Genomic DNA, 26,078 nt, shown 5'->3' with positions numbered 1-26,078 from the left:
GCCCCCCCGGACCCCGCTCCGCCCGCGGCCCCTGCCCCGGCCCGGCCAGCACCGCGCCGCCTCGCGCTCCGCGTCCGCCCGCGCCTCTCCCGCCCGCCGCCCGCCGCCCGCCTGCCCGCCGCCGCCAACCAGAACTTTTTTTCCTCCCTAACTTCTATCCCAATTTCCAGAAGGCCGCTCCACGAGGGGGTGGGGAGGGGCGGCCGCGCTTCCCTGCCCCCGGCCCGGAGGGGGCATCGGCGCGGGACCCCTCCCGCCCGTCCCCTCCCGCACTTTCCCCGGTTCCGCAGAACTTTCACCGACAGCAGAGCCTCCCCTGCAGTTACGCGTCGCGGGTCTGTAAAGCTGGCTCATAAAAATAACGAGACCTCTAGAGAAATACATTTTATTAGATAAAACGGGTGAGGGAAGGCGGGGAAAGGCCAAGAAAACAGCTTCAAGAACTATAAAATACCGAAAAACTTTTGTCACTAACCACACAGTAACATCTGAGTGAACGGGAAGCACTTCCGAGCACGTCATCAAGGAGTAGAGCTTTCCTCGTCAGAAAACTATGCAATGTCTACCTGAACCCAACAGAAAGAAGGCAACCTCCATTATAAAACTGGGGACCAGACAGGTTTATAACTAGTTTGTAAACAGGCTTCCACCGAAACAGTGATACAGAATATTCACGTGTCGCTTGCAGGGATCCACAATCAAGTAGGCAAAAGTCTGTTGGTGGCTTTTGCTGGAAGGGTAACACAGGCCATTAGCATCCTGAGAGGAAGAAAAAAACCAAAACAGTATTAGGGACAACAGGGATATCTGTAATAGAATTAATAAAATCTGAAGTTAATAATTTTGTTCCAGTTGTAACTGTTCATTGCACAGCAGAATAGAACAAATACACCACAGTTTATTTAAATGGTATATGTCCCCATGAGGATGCCAACACTACAAAATGCGCAGTAATTCTGGCTGGATGTATCAACTAACCTTGAGGTAAATGTAATATTAATATAAAATGTAAAATAAAACATGTAATCATGTGTTTACACAATTAGAGCCTAAAATACAACAGCCCATCATGTTTCCTTAGAAAGAGAAAAGTAATCACTTACTCTATATTAATACATAAAGCTGTTCCATCCATAGTTTTTTTTCACTCAACATTTGCTAATGCATCTATTCAGGTTGCAATGTTTGCATTTATCCAAACGCTTATTACAGATCACATTAACGACTTTGGACTATTATTGGAAACATTTTGTGTGCGAGTCCTCAGGAAGGGTTTGAAGGGATTCTAGACACCTAGCTGCAAAATCCTGGTTCTGAAAAAAATGCATTCAGCTGACAATCAGCAGGGGAACTGGGCTCTTCGCGTTAACATCCTACGTCTGCACATGTCAATAAAAGCTTCAGTGTTGACAGAGCAGCACAGCTGGACACACTTCAAATCCAGTAGGGACCCAGAAACTAGATGGAGGGATTTTTAAAGTGTTGGGTTTTTTTATTTTGTCAGTGTGATAAATGAACATGTGAAAGACCAATAAATATGTAGCTGACACTTCCTTTCTTTTAAAACTTGTAACAGTTTTCTCCTGCTCCCCAACACCTTTGTACAACAGTTGAAGAGATGTGGGTTCTGTTACACTTTTCCTGCTTGAGGGAAACTGCTACATTGCACATATTGTTCATTTTCTCCAGGAAAATTTTAAACTCAGACTACAGACTATTACGTATTTCACATCTCTTGCATTCTCCTGTTGAAGCTGTCTTCCTTTGCATAAAATAATCTGTCTTTTTTTGGACCAAGGAAACATGAAAACTGTAATCTCTGTCAGTGGTTAAGTCAGTCAGCTGAGAAGAAAAAGAGCTGGGTCCCCATTTCTGCACCAAGGACCATTTGTGAATTTTATCCTTTAGCTGTTGGCATCCCATTTTCTCCTGCTATTTAGAAGATTTATTAGATGTTCTGGTGTCTTCCTTTGAGGAATTATTCAATCCCCTAAATCTTAAATTAAGCTAAGCACCTCATAAAAGCACTGTTTTAGACAGGTAGAGATTTGATAATGTTTATTCCCAGAATTTTCCAATGGTAGTCAAATGCCCCAAGCTAGAAATAGCATTCTATTTTTAAGCGGCACAGCATACAACCTCTGTAGCTCCAGTTGTAGGATACCTATCTTTCTTCAGGTGTTTTCTTAGGATACATGTGTAACAAACACTGGATTCTCAACTGCAGTAAGGAGAGCAAATTTTAAGATTTTATAGTGCTCAGCATCAAAAGGCCTTTGCAATTTGATCCAAAAATAACCTAAGCTCATGCATGTAACTGAAGAAAAAAAAAGTAAGAAAAGATCAACATCAAGATGTGGTTGCTAGTTAAACTCTTTTCCCACTGCTACTGAGGATCCCACTCCTGCAATCTGGAATTGATGGATGGCAGTTGAGGTTTTGACTGTTTAGAGGCAGTGTAAGCCCACTAAAAATTTGTTCAACAACTCAAGTACAAAAACAAAGTAAGTTCTGGCGATGAGACATTTCAAGCTGGATGATATCAGTTAGGATATACCTAACTTAGTATCAGGAAAATAATCAATATAATCTAATTAAATAAAAAGGTTCTTAATTTTAATTAGCAAAAGAGGTCATAAAACCCCTAAAATGCTTGAGCATAAAGGCTCTGATATTTACATTCATGCATGTACACAAAATAAGAATCATACCAATTCTATCTGCACTGTGGACTTTGGTTCACACATGCAGGGGGTGTAATGATTGATTTACTGATGTTAGAGTAGGATCATTTTATTTTTTCTTTGTAGCAACACAGCTGATGATTTAAGAATACATATGCATAGCATAAAACAGAAATAAAAATACTGCTGAACATTTTCAAAATTACATAATGTAATTGACAAATTTTTAAAATAATTATTGAATAAACTTTACATTATTCTGATTTCTAACACAGCCACAGTTTGGGTTCAGGTAAAGAAAGTTCTAAAATAACACTCCAATACTTAAGCTGTAAAAGTATTTCATTATATGCAAAGCTCCAAAAGCTCCAAAGCCCTCAAGGGTATTTGGAGTTCAACAGAGTACTTTGTCACAAGATCTAAAATTATTTCTCTTGTGATGCCCAGGTCTATCAGGTTTTGATGCTCAAGAGCTCTACAAACATTTGCAAGAGAGACCTCAACAAATTAGAGGGCTGGACAATCACCAACCATATGGAGTTCAACGAGACAAAGTGCCAGATTCTGCACCTGGGATGGGGCAGCCGTGGATGTACAGACAGACTGGGGAATGAGATGCTGCAGAGCAGTGCCACACAAAGGGACCTGGGGGTCCTGGTCTGTGGCAAGTTGAGCATGAGCCAGCAGTGCCCTGGCAGCCAGGAGGGCCAACCCTGTCCTGGGGGGCATCAGGCACAGCATGGCCAGCTGGGCAAGGGATTCTCCTGCTCTTCTCTGGGGCAGCCTCACCTTCAGTGCTGGGGACAGTTCTGGGTGCCACAACAGAAAAAAGACATTAAACTGTGGGACAGTGTCCAAAGGAGGGCAGTGATGATGGTGAAGGGCCTTGAGGGGAAATTGTATGAGGAGTGCCTGAGGTCACTTGCTCTCTTCAGCTTGGAGGAGACTGAAGGGAGATCTCACTGCAGTCTGCAGCTTCCTTGTGAGGGGAAGAGGAGGGCAGACACGGATCTCTGCTCTGTGGTGATCAGTGACAGGACCTAAGGCAACAGCATGAAGCTGATTTGGGAGGTGTAGGTTAGACAGCAGGAAAAGGTTCTTCACCCAGAGGATGGCTGGGCACTGGAACAGGCTCCCCAGGGAAGTGGTCACAGCACCAGCCTGACAGAGGTCAAGAAATGTTTGGACAACACTCTCAGGCACATGGTGTGACTCCTGGGGATGGTGCTGTGCAGGGCCAGGAGTTGGACTTGAGCAACCTCGTGGGTCCTGTCTAACTCAGCACATTCTGTGATTGTGTGAACTACAACTTAGAACTTTGAAATACTTACATCTCTAACAGTGTGCTTTTTTAGATACTGTTTTAAAATTGTGCTCAGCTGCACAAGTCACTTTTATAAGATCAGCTTTTTAAAATTTATTTATTTTAAAAATTATTTATCTATTTACATCAGGCTAGGAGGGTATGTCCTTTTCTTCCAGACACAAACCAAGAAAAATTGGCTTAAAAACTGTCAGCTCAACATAAGAATTATAATAACACTCTACAATCATTTATCAAATGAACTCAGAAACTAAATCCACTGCAGAAATGTAGTTATCTCCTTGAGAGAAACTTTTCATCCCAAACATAAGACATTTGTGCTCCAATAAGTGTCCTTCCTGTAAGTGCCATGTGGAGTGGAGTAGTTTTGATCCACATAACCATCAAACAGTCTAGACACACTGTTTAAGCCTTTCTGTTTTCTGACAGAAAATTCTTTAGCGTGTTCTTTAACAGAAAACATAATTTCAGAATTCTTCTTCACCCCACAGATTTTCAGAATGTGCAGTAATGCCCAATTTTCCTCCAAGGATATAAGGAGGATAGGCTGCTCTGCATTAACACTGGATCTTCTTTTGTCTATTTTGTTTACAAAATTTGCTAAAGTTTGGTTGGGGTTTTGTTTGTTTGTTGTTTTTTTCTTTGTAGTACTGATGATATTTAATGTATGGCCAACACAGTTAGGGGAGCTCTTTGATGTCCATCTGCCTAAACATAGAACTCTGGGAAGTTCCTATCAATGCATTTGATTTAGAGGTGTGAAAGGAACAGTAATAACAGGAGAACATCCACTTACCAGGGTTTTGCCTTTTTATTTTTATTACAGTTTGCAACCTAGCAGAAAGATAAATTTTGATACACCCATAAAGTGTTTATTTTCAAAAGCCTTTATGAATCATACATAGTACTTAAAAGATGACCAACAGATGAACAACTGGGCTATTGGAAACCTACAGGGAAGTTTGTGCAGTCTGAAATGACATCAGCTACTGCTGTTGAAAGTTGGTACATTATCTGACATTTAATTATCACATATTCTGGTTACTCAAGAAGAATTTGAAGTAGTTCATCCTACTGTAACAACTTAAATGACAGACATGCTGAATCTAGTAAACATGCCAGTTCTCAAACTTATCTTGATGTTAAATGTATGATTTTGCAAGGGAAACAGATAGGAATGAGACTTGACAAGGGAGGGGAAAAGAGGTTAGCAGTCATCTCACTACCCCAGCCTTTTTGTTTACTAAACTTCCTTGCAGTGTTTACAGAACCAGATACAATACAAGCTATTCAAAAAACTCCAGCATCATTTCAAAAAACAGAACTACGGGAAGTCAAGAGTGCATCCTTGATCCTTACTGTTAACTCAAGTTTTATTATTATCTAAACCATTCTTTTTTTTTCATTAACTGGTTTCTGGATGCTATTATGACTTCTTCCACTGTAATCCAGTAAACCTATTTTTAGTGAGCTACCAAATAAAACTTTAGCTGGTGGCTACTAATGAAGAGTTAGTAAAGAGGATGAGAAACAGGATGAGATCAGAGAAAGAGTCCATGAATAAAAAAGTGACAGTTATGGTAAAATAACCCATTACAATGGAATATTATATTTTCTTTGTGTAAAAATAAATTCATTATTTTCATGTTATGTATATTACTGTAAAACCCCATATAAAAATTATCAATACTTACATATGCAGACACTCTGAAGACTGTAGAAATAATACGTATTTCTTTTGTTTCAGGGTTCTTTTGAACACTGAAATACAGGGGTATTATACATACTTAATATCATAAGTACTGATTGTTAGACTCTTTAATTTATTAAATTCATTTTAAACATATGTACTGTATCCTTGCTCAAATTTTATGAAGGCCAAATTTATAGCTAAAATTCAACTCATGTTATACTGAGCGTGAAAAGTTATGGCCACTGTTACGTAACATGGTTATTATGACATTTAACTGAAAAATATTGAATATATCTAGTAATCTGACTTGGTTTCACTGTTCTCAGCTACCAAATCACAGCAATATTACCCAGACCTAGATGATTCCAAATACAGAGTTTTCATTTTGATAGATATGAAAAATTATGCAGCTAAACATTTCATAAAAATCTTTTCACATATTCTTTGAGAAAGAAACCTGCAAATTGAAATGCATTTTAATACAGACTACAAGTAGCAGCAGTACTGGTGAAGAAATACATTCTTTAGCTCATTTTTAATTACTATATAATTATAGTTTAGGTTTATTTTTTTCTCCTTTGGAATTTTGTATATATAGTCAGCTATGCAACTAGGGATGGGATTAGTTCCGAGCTTTTATATTTCTAGACTGTTTGTTGTGAAGATTGCCATTTCTTTAATCACATTTACTAATAACACTGAATATTATTGCAAAGAATCCAGGCATCTCAACTTATTTAAAGTATTTTAATATATCATTTTTCCTCAAGTCTGCTTTAAGTGATGCTTACATTTCTTCAGAAATTAGATCGTGCAACTGCTATTAATGTATCTAATCTTGCAGATTCCCATTTACATTAACTCACTGTGGAATAGTTGAGGCTTAAAACTTCCATACTTACATGCTTCCAAGAAACACATATCTCAAAACTTGCCTTGTCACAAATAGGTTCCATTCCCAAGAAAGGTCCCAGTATAGACAAGTTACAAGAGTTGAACACCACCCCAGGTCCTAGCTGTGACAACAGTCCCCTGTTACCAGTGCTTTGGCAAAGCTTCTTTTTGTAAGAACAAAGGAGCCCCAAATCAACCAACAGCACCTTTGTTGATTCAATCTCTGCAGCCAATAAAAGAGATTGACTCTCCAATTAACTGATTTCATCTGTAGAGTAATGACACAGTCATGTTTGAACCTATACTCTGAGGCTGATCTTCCCTGTGGTCAGTCAGTAACGAGGCTTTCTCAGAACTTTTTGTTGCATCTGACATGTTGACATACTCAACAGTGGATGAAGACAGCATTGCTGAAATCACTAGTGACCCCAGTTGTGTGCCCTTCCACCCCTCCAGAGATGATTGCCTTCCCAGCAGGACAGCTCAGCTACCTCATGACTCAGCTTCTGAACCACTGCAGTTTACAGACCAGTGCATTAAGCCAAACCAACCCAGATGTCACTTTATGCTGACACACCAGGCTGTAACTGCAGCAGTTCAGAAACTCCTCAACCATCAATGTGGAAAGAGTGACAACTTTCAGAACAAGACATAGAGGATTAGTGGCACTATTGCCTTCTACCATATATCACCACCCTCAAAAGCAACAGTTGCATTTAAGTTACTCTGGCTTCAGATTCTTCTGTCAGAAAACTATGCTATAAATTTCTGGTTTCTTAATTTCCATGTTATATATATATATATATATATATATATATATATATAATATATCTATTTTTAGGATACCAGAATAACAATTGAAAAAGAATAAGTCTTCCTATTTATTCCATGACCTTGAGAAATTTTCCCCTGGTGGTTAGCTTCCTGTGAGTAATTTTTCAAAATGTTTATTTTCAGTACTTTGGTTATTCTTTGGTTATTTTTTAAGGCAAGAAATGTGTCTGTTAAAATCAGATGAGATTCTTCCTTTGCAACTTGAAAGAAAACCAAGAGGTTGCCTTTGACAAGCTCATTTGTTCTATTTCTTTTTCCCCCCTGAAAGGTTTTAGAAAAAAAACTATCTTGTCCTTTTGAAGAGGATAGTATTTCCTTAAAAATAACGTTAATAGCCCCACATTCTTTCAAATTGTTAACTTCTAAACTATTCATTGATATGGCAGTTTATCATTTAATGTGCATCTATTCTCTTTTTATGAAAAGCAAACATCCTCATGGTCTCTCTATTTACTTTGGGCTTTATTTATATCCTAACCTTACTGGCAATATTTTACTAGGCTTTCCAAACAATAAATGCTTTCACATTCATTATGGGGAAAAGGGCATGGAGATGGAGATTAAGGAAATGAAGAAATCACTACTAGATGCTACAGCAGCTGTAACCATGGAGAGACACTATCAGAAAAATCAGGGGTTAAGTACAGAGGACAAGATTTATCAACAGAAATTCATAGATTAAATTTTAATTGATGAGGTTTTGTTATGTAAATATATCCTTTAAATCAAAATATTACAACAAGGAATAGGGATTTGAAATTATTTAGGTTATACAGGATACAACACTAAACACTAGAATTTTGGATGGATTCAACTGATCACAGACTAATTACCAATGGGTTAGTAACAGACTACAAGTTGTGCATTACTTTTTTAGTAAGAATGCATCACTCTTTTTGCAAAGAAAAAAATGTCTGCCATTTAGTAGCTGTATTTGGAAGTTCCTAGCTTGTAAAATATCTAGAGTTGTTAATTTCAAAAACATTATTGCAATCTCTCATAATAAAGCAATACACATGGAAATGCTTTAATAAAATGAAACATCAAAACTTTTGACAGTATTTTGAATGCTAGTGCCTAGGAGTTAGAACTCAGGTATGGCCCGAAAAAAAAGCTGTAATAAAGGAAAGTAGGAAAAAGCTCATTTACAGGTCTGCTGCTCCCTGCAGTAAAGGCACTTCTGTGGAACTCCTCATGCCAAGGCTCTTGCCCATAAGGAATACTGTAAAAGGACTAAACAGTGGCAGTTTATACATCCATAAGTTTACTGTTATTAGACTGAATCAATCTGTGTCAGCTAATTTTTCAAGGCACATCATTAGCCAGCAGCAAATAATTATTGAAGCATCCAGTTGTTTTTTTACCAAGCCTTCAGATCCTCAAACATAAAAATTAAACCTTAAGGTCAGTACAGTTTACAGAATTTTTAATATCAGGAAAAGCTTTTAATATCACTTTATAAAGAGTAGAAAGTGTCCAACACAACTGTAATCCAAGATATGATGAAAACACACAGAGGACAGCAGTCTTAAAAAATAATTGAAACAAAACTTGGTATTTAACAGGAATTTGAGGGTGAACTTTTTGGCAAAGAGAATTTAAGGGATTACTACTATAATCAGCAATCTTTTACTGAAAATAAGAGGCAATAAGAAAATAATTTTAATTGCTTTATTTTCTGATGTAATTTGTGCAAGAATGAAGTAACACAGTGGCCAGAAATTAGAAATTAAGTCAAGACTGTCATTAGTGTCCCTATCCAGAGCCTGTCACTGTCTTTTTCTTTCTTAACACAGTGGAAATAAAACAGAAGCATCATTTTGGATAAACTGGGAGCAGGCAGAAATGAGACCAAGAAAAAGACAACTGTGATTCTGAAGGGAGAGGAAAGGTCTGAAATGTCAAGATCAAAAGCTTTTCTCATGGGACTGACAAAGAACTCAATACCAAAGGAGAAAGATAAAAGATTCAGTGAAATGGTATGTTTTGTTTTCAGCTGGTAACCAGTGCTAACACCAGCTCCTCTGGCAGTGAGAAACAAGCAGACATTTACAGGCAGCAGAGAGACACATGGTAGACAAATTCTGAAGATCAGTTACATCACTTGAAAACTTGGGAGGATAGAAAGCAATCTGCCAACTGGCAAAAAAAAAAAAAAAACAACAAACCCAAACAGCACAGGAATATACACTTGAAGTATTTTCTCCTAAATATTTTATAAAGGACAGAAGCGGCACACAAGAGGAAAATACAAAGGGCTAATAGGGAACAGGTTGAGGATACAGAAAAGGTAATTGTAGGAGGATCTTGGAGAAATTGTAGGAGGATCTTGGAGAGGCTTTTTTTCTGTTTTAAGTAATAAGAACTATTTCACATCCCTGTCAAATTTTACAGCATGAAAAGGAAAAAGAATGGAAAGAGGTTTAAGGAGATAGGAAGGTAAAGAAAATGAGTGGCTTAGAACAGAACTTGAACATGTTTAGGATAAAACAACTCAATAGCAAAGGGGAGCAGTAAAGTGAAGGAACAGATTGGATTTGCACTTTGTCCTAGATTAATTCAGCAACAGAAGAGCAGAAACAGCTGTAGGCAATGCAGAGTCACCTATGGCCCAGGACTGAAGGAACAAGCAACTTGATTCAAGTGCAGAATGAACAATATAAAAGAAAAGGGAGGGTAGAGTTAAACATTGATGGATCCTTTTATGTCAGATGCTGTGTTTCTGAAGAACCCACTTGATTCCCATCTATGTATGAGATGAAAATACCAAAACTACTCATACTAAGCAAAAATTTTAGTAATATCTTTTACAATCTTTATATTCCTATAAGCTTAACTAAGAATGAGTCTGTATAACCAATAAGTGCATTCCATTTCCCAGCAACCAGAACATAAGAAGTTTTGTCAATCAGAGAAGTCAGCATATGGATATATCAAAGCAGGGCGAAAGTTGTGTTTTTAGTCTGAATCTAAGCCTCTGATCAATTACCTCTAATCTCAGTGGAAAAAAAACCCTCACATAAAGTTCCAAACAATTCCATACACCAAACCTGGTAAAAAAAATGTGTGTTAGTTCACCCTGTAATAACAGCAAGATTCTAACACCCTTAGCTTTACACTGTGAGAAGAGTATTTGCAGAACTAGGAAGACTAAAATCCAATTGTATTAAAAAAAAAATCAGCAGGAATAAAAAATACATGGAACTGAAAGTTTCAACTAATTATTTCAATTTTTAAATCCTAAATTAAAAGCAGTCCAATTGAAAGTAGCCCAATATCATACAGGCAAGACTTGATATTTTATCAATGGCAGTGGGAATAGTCTGTTTCCAGTACTATGCCATGTTTTCAGCAGATGATTACAGAAAAAAAAGTATCTTTAAATTGGGAATGAATTATAATATATCAATGTCCATAACTGTAATATTAAAAATGTTCTTATGTAGGACTGATGCAATTAAAATTGCTTATATTTTGGCCACTGAACTACTGCCATTGTTCCATGGTATTTTGATAGTTGGACACAAATAAGCTTGCAGGTGGATTAAATAACAGCTCCATTTTTGAAGTAATAATGTACAATAAGTTTACACAAATCAACACTGTGTCTATGCATAGTACATGTACACAGTTGTACAGAAAGTGAGTAACACTTACCTCACCAAGTCTTTATAAAAAGCTTTTGTAGTTTCTAAGTATGGGTCAACTACATCTTCAAACTGGCAAAGAGTTCCTCCAATGCAAAAATGCTTAAAAAGACAGAACAGAAATTCCTCGCGATCCAATTGAGTAAATAAGTCATAATGGTCTGAATCCTCCAGAACCAAGACCTTGTGGAACAAGGAAAAAACAAACAGGTCAAATTGATAAAAATTTCTTTAAGATTCAGTTTATAAATAATGCAGCTAGTATGCTGTATGGTACACAGAAGTTATGTCCATGTAAAATATATGGATGAGGAACGGAAATATGTATTTCTAAATTCTTCTTCCATCGATGCAATTAGGTTCAAAATTCTTACATATAATATAAAGCAGAATCACTGTCAGATTTATGCCCAAAAGACAAAAAAGAATATTTTTCAAGTCTTGTTATTTCACTGGTTAATTATCTGTCATGCTAGTGAAACAAGCAATCTGAAAATAATCTGCTTATATTTGATATGTCAATTGCTGTCAGTCAATTTGATAATCAATTGCTGTAATTGCTGGTAACTGTTTTTGGTAACATTTGCTTTTTTATTTTTAAATTGACACAGTTATTTCACATTTGTAAGGGAATTCTAGGATCTCCCAGAGGAGATCACTCAAACTCCCATCATTCTTTATTGCCGACTGCAGTGAGCCCTGATCTGTAGCCTGGATAAGCCAGACATGCATCCAGCTGCCTCCATGTGTGTCACCTGCCTTTTGCTGAGATATTATGTGAACACAGAGGCCTTTCTAGATTAGTGTCAACACTGTAAATGTGGACAAGAATTGTAACTCACAACAGCTATAAGACATTTGAGTCATGTCAGCCAAACTGCAGATGCCAGCCCAGGCAAACTGGTCAAAGTTAGACATGAGCCCACTGCTCTCTGGCCCTCTTTATAGCAAAACTACACAACCTGAGTAAAAAGGGGTCAGGGCAACAACTGTTCTGGATGGCCAACTCATACATATCCCAATCTCCTTGGCTGAAACAAGAGAACACATGGCAGGTAGGAAAGAAACATGGAGTCTTGCAGCCAAGGGCTACCCTCTGACACCAGGAGACAGTTTGGTGCCCCCTACAGTCTTCTGTCCTAGAGCCCTGACTAATTAATTTGGAATTTTGATGTCATTCCTGGATATTGACTTATTCTTTCTGCTCTCTTAGGTCTTAGGAGTAGGAATCACCTTTGTTTCAAACCAATGTTAAACCCTAAACTTGCAAATGCTGACACACACATCACTTCCACAGGAAGGAAACTGGGAAGACACTGAAACCCCAACTATCTCTAATTTTAAATGTTGCCTCTAACCTTTCTACATACAATATATTTAACTTTCAGAAAACCTTTCACATGTACACAACTTATAAATAAATGCATACTATTTTGAACTGCTAGGCTACAAACTACATCTGAAATTCAAACATGAGCTTGAGTTCTCACCTTTTCCCAGAACTTTACAAGACAGACCAGTATTTCAGGCCACATCCTGTAACCAGTGTCACTGGTTCAAATACATTGCCTTCAAAGGATTTGCCAAGTGCAAATGAGTGCAACTCTATAATTATTTAGTACTTATGTTGATTATATATACAAGGAAGAGCAAAATCCAGTTCTCCCACACTATGCTTTGCTAATGCTACACAAACATAAATTTAAAAAATGGTTTTAGCTTATGAAGTCAAAAGAAACACAGTAAAGACATACATTGATTAAAAGGGTGCCACTGTTAGAGATTCTTTTTCAGATAATCTGCTTTCTAATACTTCCATTAGAGTATAACAAACACTTTCACATTGCAGGCCTGTTCAGAAGTTGTATTTCATTATTTTCCAGTATTATACTGAAAAACAATTTCCTCTTCCATAGTTCCTCTTGCTTTAGAGCAAATGTATTAAGATGGCTTTCTTTAAATGCCTTCAGATATGATGTGATCAGCATTCCTGTCCAGGAACGCTTCAGGATGCAGCTATCGAATACATTCAATTTCATCCACTACCTGGAAGGCTGGGTGAACCTACAGCTCTGAGTATCACAGCACCTTCTCTTTGGACCTTTTGTTTCCCCCTCCTAAGCAAACAAGCAGCTGCATTTCCCCACACACCCGCCAGCACTGACTGCCTGAGACATAGGTGGGTAGAAGAAGGCTTTACCTTTTTCTCCCACCTAAAAATGAAAAAGGGCTCACCTGGAAAACAAGTAATTGCTTTTACATATTCAGGCACTGTAGTGCCTCAGTTGTTTGTAAACCATGGCTACTGATGCCTGTTTTTACTGTCAGGAAAAAAAACAACCTGAAAAATGTGTCCTTATAGCACCTAATAGAGTAGGAAAAATTGTAATAAATTATTCATTACTATACTGACCTTCCTTAATTCATCAGAGATAAGAATATCATCATAATAGTCATCATAACATTTCACAATAGTTCCAGTTTCCCTAACAATTCCTTCAGAGTACAGCCGATCAAAAAATGACATGGAAATCTGTGTACAGGGTACCACTGTAGCTTCAATTTTTGTCACTTTGGAACCTGGAAGATATAGGAAGCTGGTTGCATGTTTCATGTTTTTAAAAAAGGCACACATCATGTAAGTATGACTCAATCACAGAGTCCCTCAAAAAAAAAAAAAAAAAAGAAAAAAAAAAGCCAAAGAAAGCTAAGAAGGAATTAAATGTAAAGAAAACATGAAATTCATCTGAATACTACTTTCCATTAAGGCTCAGGTGTCTGCTCCCCCTGTTGGTAAATACCATCAACCGAAACTAAGGATAGATGGAACACCGTGTGAACCCAGCATCGCATTAGATCACACCCTCAGAAAATCATATTCCACAGCTTAAGCCCTAAAGCATCTCAGGACATATGCCAAATTTGGCATGATGAAGTACAGAAGTCACTAGCTGCTAACAACACCCCACAAAGTAAAAACCAAAATAAACATGGCCTCGAAGAATTTTTTTATTTAAGTTTTATATTGAACTTTTAAAAACGTTATTTTGTAGCCACTGTAGGCTTTATTAAGCAGTTATTTCAGAAGAAGAAAGAGGTACTATCAGCACTTCCTGCATGAATCTCGACTATTACCTCTGTAATCATTAAATGCAGAATATATTTTTCCATCATTTTTTTCCCTTGGCTTGCAGATCATCCAAGGCTGGATCTTGTTGCTCACATCTAGACATCTAGAGCCATTTGAGATGCCTGCCCTACAGTATTTTCCTTAAAGAGGTATCAGTCCATAAGGGCAAATATCTTCTCTGTATACAGTGTTACATCTACAAATCTGTCTGCACAGTGTTGGATAACTTATGGCATCTCAAATAGCATTAGGCCCCAAGTTTAAGAAGCTTTGAACTCAGCCCAGTTCTGTCTGCTCTCTGCAGTCCAAGTGTTCAGCCCAAATGTTAGAACATGTTCTCCACCTATCTCCAGGTCTGCCTAAACAACCTTCAAAGTGCTTCTGAACATGAGAAGGGAGAAGAGCACAAGTGAGCATTCAGCACAAGGGCAGTGTGTCTCAGCAGAGAGAATATTCACAACATTCCAGCTGTCCATGAGTTTATTCTGATCTCTTCTCCCCTGTAGGTTCCCTTGATGGGAGACTGGCCAGCAACATCACAGTATCTAAAGGCTTTTTACCATACAATTTAAGATAAAACTCAGTGCTGTCCTGACAAACTGACCTAAAGGATCACTAAGAAATACTCTTCAAGAAATGTAAAAATTTGCCTCTACATGACAGCATTTCAGGACGAGAAACATGCCAGAAAGGGATGTGTGAACCATGATGCTTCCAAGAGCACTGATCATTTCACTCCAATCCTAATATTTTTAACCACAGCATAAACTAAATTTTCTCTTGCCCACACCTGCAGAAAACCTTGGGATTTCTGCCATATACTATTACATAGAGACTACTCATTCATAGGTTAAGTAGGGCTGGCATTTTAATACCTAAACCTGGGTAAACTGTACCACCCAACCAATCAATACCAGGGAAAAAAAAAAAAAGAGAAATTATAAATTGATAGCTTGAAAATATGCCTACTTAAGCTAAAATACTGACAGGAAATTTTAAAATTATTTTATTGGACCACTGTGATATCAAGAAAATCTGTAAAAGACAAAAGCACAGCATTTAATTGCTTGGCTTCCTGTCTACCGACAATGGTTATGAAAAGGGCACCTTTTGTTAAAGAATAAATGCTTAGTACCTTCGCCTACATGTACAGATAGTGACTATACAAAATAATCATATTGCATAACCAAGAACAAGTCAGAAAAATCATGAATTACAGCTTTACAACCTATGCAAAAGAACCAAACTGATTTATATTTATTTATTTGTACTTCCTCCTACCCCCTCACTTCCAGTTTCCTCCAACTTCTAATTCTCCAGCTCCCTTTCACAGGGATTGAATTTTTATTTTATAAGGGATTTATTATGAGACAAATCAGCTTTTATCACATAAATTATTTTAAAATTAACATTAAAACTTGAGTTGACTAACAAATATCAGATGCTAAGTGACTTGAGAAAAGTGAAAGATCCAATTACTGAGCTAAAAGTATGGGAAATTTAGATATTTATAGGCTTTAAGTTATAAGGATATTATTGGTGAAAGGGAAGGAGACTTCTGCTCTAAAAAAAGGTTTTATGAAAACTTTAATAATGAAAAAAAAAAATCAAGAGCTTTGTAATTTATTCAGTAGTTCAGAAAATCAAACTACACATGGAAATGTTTAAATACACTGGAAGGTCCTTGTCTCTATTTGAGAGGTGAGATTTGAAATTCAAAATTTCCTGGACAAGAATGATATGTTTTAATAACACTATAAAAGTAGGCAGTGAAAAAGGAAGAAGAAATGCCTGGACAACTCTACAAGTGGAAAACAAAGAGCTGAGAAATCCTGAAACAGTTTAAGCTTATTATAACAGCCAGCTCTGGAATATCTATAAACTGCTCCCAGAATACTTTTAAATTAACACATCACATATCCAGTATGGGGCAGATAAACCCTGGATTGGGTATATTTAGAATTCCTCCAAAATCTAAGAAAGTTTTTTATGTCAGAAAAATATCTTGTAACTTACTATTTACAAAACAGTTTATATGTAATGCAAGTTCAGTGCTCAGTATTAAAAAAATATGGTATTTCAAAAGTAAAAGTTGTAGGTTGATGATTTATGGTTTCTTATGACATCTAAAATTCTTTGCAAATTATAACCTATAATAGCAGTTTAAAAATTGCTAATTTAAGATTTTAGATTTCAGATTTTAAAACCCCATTCTAAAGACAGAAATTGTTGAAGCTTTAAGCACATATGGCAACTCAAGAATCCTTTTTTAGGCAAATCCTAATATTTTATTTACACAAATAGATGGTAACTTTACCCCTTTGAAGATAAATTTTCAAGTGTTAATTGAGCTTAAGCAGATACAGTCCTGCCTCCTAAGACTGCTGACAGGTGCAAGGCCAGCAATGTATCCAGGGGAAAAAAACTATTTAGTTCTCATTGCAGCTATTTAAAAAACACAAGACTCAATACATAAATGGGTATGCATCAAATTTGCTCCTTTTGCTGCTTCTATTTTTGAAATATCAGAGTAACAGATGGATAGGTGGCTTAAAGCACATCAGAAATATCAGATACTCTGCCATGCAGCCAGAACAAGGTGAAAAAATATCCCTATTAGGGAAATGCCCTACAGGCAAAAAAGTTTGGTGTGAGACTTGGTCATTAAGTATCTGATCAGAGGAAGCAGATTAGAGAATATCCTTGTGTGTCATTTACCTAAAATGTTTTATTTCAAGCAATGTTGAAGGTGAAGTCCTTAAAACAATGTATTACTGTGGAATTCTATCAAGACAAAAAACCTAAGTAAAAAGGTGACAGGGGACCACAGCCTTAAAAAAGAAAAAAAAAATTGTGAAAACAAACACTACTGTAATGTTTTATTCATTTCCTTTATAATGCTGACATCTTTCTGCAGGTCCATATCTACTTTCTGCCCAATCTCATGGAGGGCAAGGGTAGGGAGTTTTCTATAGATCTATCTAAACCCCCCCTATATTATGCATTCAAACTATCTCCCCCATTAAAAAAAAAACCAAAAAACCCCTAACATTTTGTTTGTAACAGAATAAATGTAGCATTTGGATCAATGTAGACTATGTATTTTCTTCAGATTTTCCAAAGGGCAAAATAAGCCCGTTTCCAGTATTTTTTAACAACAGATATGTTGTTTTAAAGTTACTCCTCAGTGATAAGCAAATGGTATATCTGGATTAATGTATCAGTGCATCTGAAGAAGAAAATACTACTAGATGATTTTTACCTCCTCCCACTCACAGCTAAATCTTACTATATTTTCAAAAAATGCACATGAAGACTAAGTATAGAAAAATGTGCCAACATTCCTCACCAAAAATAGGCAAAGAATGGGAAGATGAAATTTTAAGAGCAAACAGGGTATACCAGCTGTTCAGGATTTAGAAAGGGAACCCTTCCAGTCCTTGAGACAAAATGCTTCACTTCTGTGCGGAGGAAGATTGAGCAGAACCAAGAGTTAAGCTGGGTTACTTGGCAAGAGACCCCTCCACTCTTAACACAAGGTATGTAACCTGCTGACCTCCACTACAGGGACTGTCAAGTTGCAGACTAGACAGATAGCCTAAAACAAATCCTGTCTAAAGCAAGAAAAGGCTTACTACTGGCTTAAAATACATCTATTTTCTTTCTGCTTGCCAGAGAAAGAGGTACCTGAAGGGGTACTTGACAGATTTTCTGCATTTTATATATATATCAATTGTTTTAACAGTTGGGTGAAGTGTTTGGAAAATGGATTTTTGCTGACAAAAAAGTGGCAATGTCTAGTGTCATTGTATATAGTGGGAAAAACCTATGTCAATTCCAGAGAGCTGAAATGGAAAAGTTAGAAAATTCTCAAAGCTCCGTTAAATATTTACACACAGTAATATCTGCAGACAAACCAAAAGAAATGAGGGCTTCCCACTACCCTCTTCTAAGATACTCCTATTACAGAAAATCACTTTGGCAATATCAGAGATCACATTATGCATAAAACACCATTACATTATCACATGCAATTGCCGTGAATTTTTGTGTGCCATTTACGTCACGAAAAATGCAATTTCAAAGTGGAGCCACAAATTTGCTGTTTGCTTTTGGCCTTCCTGCTTTAGTGTCTCATCTGCATCTCCAGACCTAATAGAGTGTGTTCAGAAGTTTCTGATATGGCAACAAAGTTGAAGTGACCCTCATGGCATGGCTGCAAGCAGAGCAATCTGTCCCATGGGGCTCCTCTGTGCCTCCATCACCACTGTACAGACAGCAGATTTACACAAGCTCAGGGTGTGCTCTACCAATCCTCTGCTCTCAACTTTTATTTGTAACAGAGCAATCATTTCAGACCTGTCCCAAGTCAGGTCGCAAGTTTGCCCTTTTCTAACATTTGCAAATGGTATCTGCACAAGGTACTATTATAATTCCACCAATAATGGAGTTGTTTATGTCTGGATACATGATCAGGTCAATTGGATGCTACAAACCACTTATAAACAGCTTCATGTGCTTGGTTTATGGAATGATGCAGGGGTCAAAGAAAAAAAGGCATAAAGGGTGACAATTTAGTTATTTTATTCTAGAAATAGAATCTCTTCCTATTACTTAGTAAAATAAGTAATTCTTTAAGATATTTCAACTAGGTGAAAGCACACATATATGAACTGTCATTATGGTAAATCAGAGCAAAATAGTTAAAACATAGACTTTTTTATTTAAGATTAATTTATTCTAAATTTACCCAATGTGGTCCATTGTCCTGAAGCTGACAGTAACTTTAAACTGGAGTTCACACTTTGATCATTAAAAAATGCCTGTAATATTCAAATAAGAGAATACAAGTTAATGAAATGAAACAGAAAATCATCAATTACAGTGCCTTGAATATTTCAATCCAAATTATAAGGCTCCAATTAGTAAGCAGATTCCGTATGATCTACCAGTTTGTGTACTAAATATCACACCACCAAATCCATCATTTTGTAACTCAGTGTAGCCAGTGTCTTTTATACACAGAAGATCTCTTCAGGTGAATATTTATATATGTAGTATTAAATTTTTATAATAAAACAGTTTTAGTCCAAGAACACACAAAAATGTATGAAATTCATGGAGGTACGAAAAATTGAGAATGAAAGTTCTATCTCTGCATACAATGTCGTTGGGAATTAATGCCAAGTAAAATTGGCATAAAAATGAAATGCCAAGTATGATTTTAAAATTTACTCTTTTTAACTAAATTTCAAGTTTGGAGAAGTGTAGAGACACACAAAAATTATTACACAGATACAGAGTAAGATCTGAATAATTCAACTTATTGATTTATCAATTAAGAAAAGGAGACGTCCACAGTAATGTTGGTAGGTGACAAGTTTCCATGACGATAAGCCAACTAAGAAAACCCACTCTTACAGAGTGAATAATCACTGAAGAAACTGCTAAGCAAATGAAATTATGGATCTTTCAGTTTCTGTAACACTAGATTTCTTTATCACCCCTCTGGGATACAGAGAGATTGGATATTACACGTAATGGTCCTTTTTTCCCAATTATTTCACAGCTCTTCATATTTCATAACTTCACAGTGGTATTTTTACATTTTAAATTCAAAAGAGACAAGCACTGAGAGGGTAAATATGTATTCTGTAAACTTCAATAATTTGAAATGTTTATCAGTAGAAGATGAAATAAATATTGGTGCATCTCTGTGTGAATTTCTTTAAGATATAAAGAGGCTGAATTCTTTATCCAAGATAACAATATAAATTAGACATATAAAACATCAAAGAGTTGTTTTTAAAACAACAGATGTAAAAATCACATAGTTCTTAAAACCACAGGTTTGGGGTTTTTTCTGTCTGCAAACGGATGAAGAGATTTGACTTTGCAGACAAGTGAAATGGAGGACACAAAATCAGCAAGACATTTGAGTCTCAAAAAGCTGGGAGTTCGAAATTCCAGTATAAAGCAATGGCATTCAATAAATTTCAGAAGTTATATTTCCAGATATGTGGTGCACATGCACATCTAATTGCACTCTGAATTTACTGTGAGAAATTTACTGATAGCTGTGCGCGGGTACACTGTTTGAAGTCTCACACTATGCAGACTTCCCAACACGAAACCCTGCAGCCAACATCAGCATCCAGTTCAGATTTCCATTCTTGGGAATCCTGAAAGGCTAAATTGTTCCCTCTTAAAGCAGAGTAACATTAGTACAGACTAAAATATTTTTACTGTACAATACAGTTAACCCACAAAGTCAGGGACTTGAGTACCACACCTAAATCACCTCCTTTCAAGGAGACAGTGAGCAGGCCAATAGCGTTCAATACTGCTAATGTTGAATATAATTGCATGGTGGGGGGGAATACTTAAAATACAAAGGATTTAGAACTACCATAAGAAACCCATCCTTTTGATAGGGCTTAAACTGCTGGTCAAAACTGAACGCTTGTGCTGTGATCCTGCCTTGCATGGACCTGAAATGGAAAAATGAGATTAAATATTCTGAAGACATACATAAAGCCCTATTCTGACTGATTATACTTTGTTTTTTCACCCCCATTCTCAGTTACAAGCGCCTCCAACCCCTCGTTGGAGGGCTCGGGCTGCGCTGGAGCCCCGCTGCGAAGCTGAAATGGATCTCGGCTCGCTGTGGGAGGCCAGGACACACGCCTCACACCTCGAAAGCGCGGGTTGCCTGCCTGCAGAATACCAAGGGGACTTCAAATTAAGGGGTTGGGGAGAATAAATGAAAAAAAAAAAATTAAAAATTAAAAATAAGAGAAAGAGACGCGGACCCGCCCCACCGGAGCCGGCGTCCTGTGGGCGCGGCCATGGCTCCTGCCCTCAGCACGCCTGTTCCCCCGCCGCCCCTAGACAGAGGCATCCCGCAGCGGGCGCTCCCCCCACCATTTGAGGAGTCGGTCGGCGATGTCCCTGTCCTGCAGGCAGGAGAAGGTTTTCTGCGGCAGCGCTCGGAACACGACCCGCGCCGCGCCGCGCCCGCCCTCCGCGGACATCTTGCCGCGGCCCGGCGGTTGCCGTGGAGACGGCGCCGCTCCGGAGCGGAGCCCGGCCCCGCTCCCGAGCGTTCCGCCGCCCGTGAGGGCCCGCCGACTCGGCTTCCCCCTTCTCTGCGTTGTTTGCCTACAGAATCCCTTAATTCAACACCAACCCTCTCCCCTCTCTCCCTGTCTCTGCGCCAGGAAAACTCAGGCTTGCCCAGCAGGCCGAGGCAAGGGCTGCCATTGCTGCCTTCGCCGCGGCCACCCCAGCGCCGAAACACCAAAACTAGCTGGGAAAAGGCCAGAGTTATGAATTATGAGCTTCTAGTGAATCAGGGCTGCTGCTTGCTTCCCAGGATGCAAAGCCATTTGGGAACATCGAAGTCGTGCTTTCAAACTCTTCCCTGTCGAAATTAAAGGAAAGACTATTGTTATTTCAGGAAATTATTCCCTCAAGTCTGCTAAAGCAAGGGACACCTTGCACAGGTTGGGGAATTTCCTGCTCTTTGCAGGGAAAGCAGAGAGAATTTAAGGCTACTGCACATCTCATGCTATTTCTTTCAGCAGCCTACCCCCTCCAAAGCCTGTGCTTGCTTAGCCACGAATTTCCAAAACTGTAATTTTCCCATTAATCTATTGCTCAGGCTTAGCAGCATTCCCATGTCTAAGAAGTTTGGCAGTATTTTGTTGGTCTCTAATTATTAAAAAAAAAAAATTAAAAAAATTAATAAAAAAATTTAAAAATTAAGCTGGCCCACATCTTTGATTAGAAGTCAAAACTGCCAGCACACATCACCTGGTCTCATCCGCCTCTAAAAGGCTTCCAAAGATTTAACTTGTGAGCCATTCATCAATCAGGCTTGAACCAAAGGAATTCAGAAGAAATTGATATCATAAGCCTGTTAAGAAGCCCTGTGTTAACACAGTTTCAGTAGAATTAATTGCTCACCACATACTCACTGGATTTTCTAACAGTGCAGTGGGCTGCAGTTCAGCAGACCAAGTTGCTGTATAGCAGCTATGTATGTGAGATTTAAGGAGCCATTCCCCTATATTTTCTCCATTCTGTTTTCTCCAAGCATTTTGCAGCACAGTTCTGTGGGTTTTTTTCCCCAATAAATTTTGCTCACACCTAAGCAATGAGGGAAAATAAAACTATGGTATACTTCAAGGTGTTTAAATGTTTAAAGATTTTTTTTAAATGGTAGCTCAAGAGGGGATAAAGAAAAATTGTGCCTTTCTTCTCAGTGTTTAAATATAATGTAAAGTGGTAGCATGTGATACAAATTATTATAACCTTCTTCTCAACAAGTCTCCACCTACTCCAGCACTACCCCGTCTGTTAAATTCCTCTTGCCACTAATATTATTAGCTGGTGATTAAATAGCCAAAGTGAAAGAACTGGTTTGGGCAGGGAGTGATGTGTAGCAACAACTACCAAACACATAAATTCTTAATTTCAAGTTGAGTGGACTCAAATGCAGGATTTAAAAACCAAACAAACAAAAGACTGAAACTTTAGGTCTTTATGGAAAAAAATCCTACAGACTTTAGTGAGGATTTTGTCTGATTAAAGTGTTGAATCAACTAGCATATGCTCAAAACCCCACAGAAATCTAGAGTGTTTAAACACTCAGATGAATCAGGAGTAAGGAAATGAGCAAGGACATCAGGACTGGCCCAGAGGGATCAGGACAGGAAACTCTAAACTATGGAATTAATTTCTTTAATGTTGTGCCATTTACCTATCATAGATTATGATTCAGTAGTTCCAGTTTAAGCAGTACACAATAATAAAAGCTAAATTGGGACTTTTAGTTTAAACACTGACTTCAGTATCCTCTGATGTCATGAACAACAGCCATGTTCATGGCTGTTGAAGAAAGTCAGGCACAGTAGTCTTTTAAACACAGACATTGAAATTGGTTTTTTAAAATGCTGAGGATTTTATCGTCTCACAGAAGACATTTGGAGGGTGAAAAATGTATCTTTCTGCTGTAAAATGAAGTCTGGTAAGTATATACTGCTAAGCAATATACTTACCGGATAATAGTAGTCACTCCCTTTTAGGCAGACAAATTTTCAGCTCTGTTTGTTTTTCACTTATTTTCTTATGTGTGATTGTGAAGAGTTTTACACTGCTGAATAAACTGCAGGCCTTAAGTGCAAAGCAAACAAACCAGCCTTTCCATGGCAAACAAAAATCAAATTACAGAGGACCAGCCCTGTTGTACCTCTGCAAAGTGCATCAGTCTTTAAGGCAAAGGTCAGCTGGTGACAGAGGAGCAGCCTGTTCCAGTTGGGGTGGTAGTGAAGAACCTGAATGGCAGCACCTCCCTCCCTCCTGCAGAAGGCTTCAGTATTGCTGAGGGATAGTTAAGCCATGCGAATTAGCCAAATGGAGGAGGAAAGGGGTAATTATCAGTCTATACATTAATCTGTGAAATAAATTAGTCTTTCCAGTGTTAAAATAATGTGGGATAAGTCTGATGGAAAGTGAATTAGAGTTCAGATCCTGCATCCAGTCTGTAGTGAGGACTAGAAACATCCGGCATAGAAGGCACTGTACATTACAGTGAAGTTCATCTCCTGCAGAATATTTGTGGGGTATCAATGTTCAATTAGAGGCACTTGCACTGATAAAAGATTACAAGTTCAAGTCTGTGAGAGACAGATGCCAATTAGAAGCCAAATAAAAATGGATCTAAAACAGTGAATAGAAGTCTGTGGTATATCTGAATTTCTCCCTTTCTCCACCACCGCCCCAAGGGTTACTCTTCAATAATTCAAGATTGCAAGGCAGGAGTCATTGTCTCCTCCAGAGTCAGACTCTGGATCCTCGGGTGAGGGCAGGAATTAGCACCTCTGCTTGCTCTGCTTTTTTCTTTTAAAAGACAACCAACTGGAGGCATCACCCAGGAAGAGGAAGCTCAGGATTTTACCATCTTTCAGCCTGAGGAAGTCCAAGCTCAAAGCTTTTTTATCACAAGTGCCTCAACCACTAGGGCTGTTGTCACATCCTGAGTTAACTTGCTGCTGTCCTAGCAAGTGTATTTCTGCATGAGTGTCAGGACCCTACAGAGACTCAGCAGCCACTTTTTCCTAGTGGTAGGCCTAGGCCTGCTACACTCAGTGATCTTGGATCAGACAGCTGGGTGGGACAGAAGTGTAAGGCACCTTAATTGGGACCCTAATCCTCTTGGTTTGGGAGCTGCATTTCAGCCCCAGCTGTTGCCCCAGCTTCTTGTTGGAGCTGCATGGACAGCATGCTTGTGCCTGGCCATAAACCCACCAGTCCTGGGCCTGACCTCAGATTCAACCTGTCTGATCCCTTTAGACTGGTCTGATGATCTGGACTCGTGGTTGAATATGGTCACTGTTACCAGACCTGCTTTGCTGGTTATGGTGCTGTGGGATAGGGCTGTGTCAGCGAGGGCACTGCCCTACCAACTTTGCTGTCACCCTTGGCTGCCAGCTCAGCTGATTTTACAGAGCAACCCCCTCTTGAAGCTGCCTGACACTCAGTGTGTGGTTAAAAGGTTGTCATATTTATGGCAGATTTTTCTATATTTTCTTTCTTAGTTTAATCATCTATCTGAGTAACTGCTCCATTAATAACCTCTGCTTCCAAAGGGTGTGTGGTACATTGCTTTATACATGCACTACAGGCTATTATGAGGCTTAATTTAAAAAAAGTAATGTATATATTTAACATGTAATGTATATATCTAAAATATGGATAATTTACAATTTGCATCTTAGAAAGTATTTTGAAATAAGTAGTAAAGAAAATATGTCAGGTTTAATACCTACAGTAATAGGTATAATAATAGAATATAATAATGTGAGTTTAGATATCAAAGCAGCAAGCATTGCAACATCTAGATTTTCTTTGGTCCTCAAGAAAAAGACATGAGATGCTGGAGATTCACAGCTGGAGTTAGAATGAGGCCTGGGAAACTCAGCACAGTGTGAGTGGAAACCATCCAGGCCTATTCCCCCTTCTCCAAGAGGGAAGGGAAGAGGATTCACACTTTTAAGTCTCATCTCTCAATTGCAGTTTATATACTCTCCTGGAGATTCACTGCCTTCTTCAAAGGCTGGTGTCTAAACACTTTCTCTGAATCAGATATGGGCTGCTCCTACTTTTAAAACAAGCAGAAGAAAAAAAAGGTTACTGAGCTGCTAATCCTCTTTTCAAGCAATAAATGAGTTTATCATATACACAACAACTGAGATGCCCAGTTTCAAATTCACCTTATGCTTTGAGAGTTCAGCAGTATACCCCATTTCTTCTAGGCCCACTAGTTAAACATATACTTGTGTACACGGTTTTCCTGCACAGTTTACATACAAAAGCTTACAAGGTATCTGGGTAGTTGTGTCTCAGAAACTGCTTTGCTGTGTAGAAAATAATTTTTTATTGTTGTAGTTGGAAAACATAAACATGAATTTGTATCTATAATTTCTTGGTTAAGGGCTTTATGACTCTGGGGCCTGTTTGAGTTCCAAAACACTCTTTCTTACTAGGATTTAGGCCTGCAAATTCTTCACAAATCCTATTTTTAAATGTTTTTTACTTATTCTGGCTAATTTTGTCCCTTATTATTTTTGTAACCATACTTCAAGGAGTTCTTTTACAAATTCCTTTAAAGCATAATAGTTTATCTCTCTGTATGTGCCTAAGCATAGCAGAACCAGGCTACCAGATGTGCTGTTTTTCTCTGGGTGTTTGTAGGAGTGACTGAAGGTCTGGGCGCTGGAAGCTTGATTCAGTTGCTTGAGCTTTTTGTCTACCACTCAAGGAGGCTGGAACATCTTCATGGGGCTGTCAGATATGACACAACATCTAG

At 38.1% G+C, this 26,078-nt stretch overlaps 1 protein-coding gene across 1 annotated transcript; it reads right to left on the bottom strand.

Annotated features, from left to right (window-relative positions):
- Positions 1–371: 371 nt before the first annotated feature.
- Positions 372–21,262, bottom strand: CFAP300 (cilia and flagella associated protein 300). The gene is made up of 7 exons (XM_059838606.1): positions 21,131–21,262; positions 20,616–20,697; positions 18,957–19,029; positions 13,490–13,656; positions 11,087–11,259; positions 5,703–5,769; positions 372–759 (listed from the first exon to the last, which is right to left on the bottom strand). The coding sequence occupies exons 1-7, from the start codon at positions 21,238–21,240 to the stop codon at positions 628–630; spliced, it is 804 nt and encodes a 267-aa protein (XP_059694589.1). The 5' UTR covers positions 21,241–21,262; the 3' UTR covers positions 372–627.
- Positions 21,263–26,078: the final 4,816 nt, after the last annotated feature.

The sequence above is a fragment of the Haemorhous mexicanus genome, chromosome 2 (assembly GCF_027477595.1).
Source record: "Haemorhous mexicanus isolate bHaeMex1 chromosome 2, bHaeMex1.pri, whole genome shotgun sequence".
Lineage (NCBI taxonomy): Eukaryota > Metazoa > Chordata > Aves > Passeriformes > Fringillidae > Haemorhous > Haemorhous mexicanus.
This window is presented reverse-complemented; position numbering and strand designations above follow the sequence as displayed.

Bases quoted from the DNA above. Each gene is read 5' to 3' on its own strand.
- CFAP300 (XM_059838606.1), bottom strand. From the start codon at position 21,240: ATGTCCGCGGAGGGCGGGCGCGGCGCGGCGCGGGTCGTGTTCCGAGCG. The intron at 11,260-13,489 runs GTCAGTATAGTA...TTGTTCCACAAG, and splicing joins TCTCTGATGAATTAAGGAAG to GTCTTGGTTCTGGAGGATTC. The intron at 760-5,702 runs GTAAGTATTGAT...TCTTCCTCTCAG, and splicing joins TCTTCAGAGTGTCTGCATAT to GATGCTAATGGCCTGTGTTA.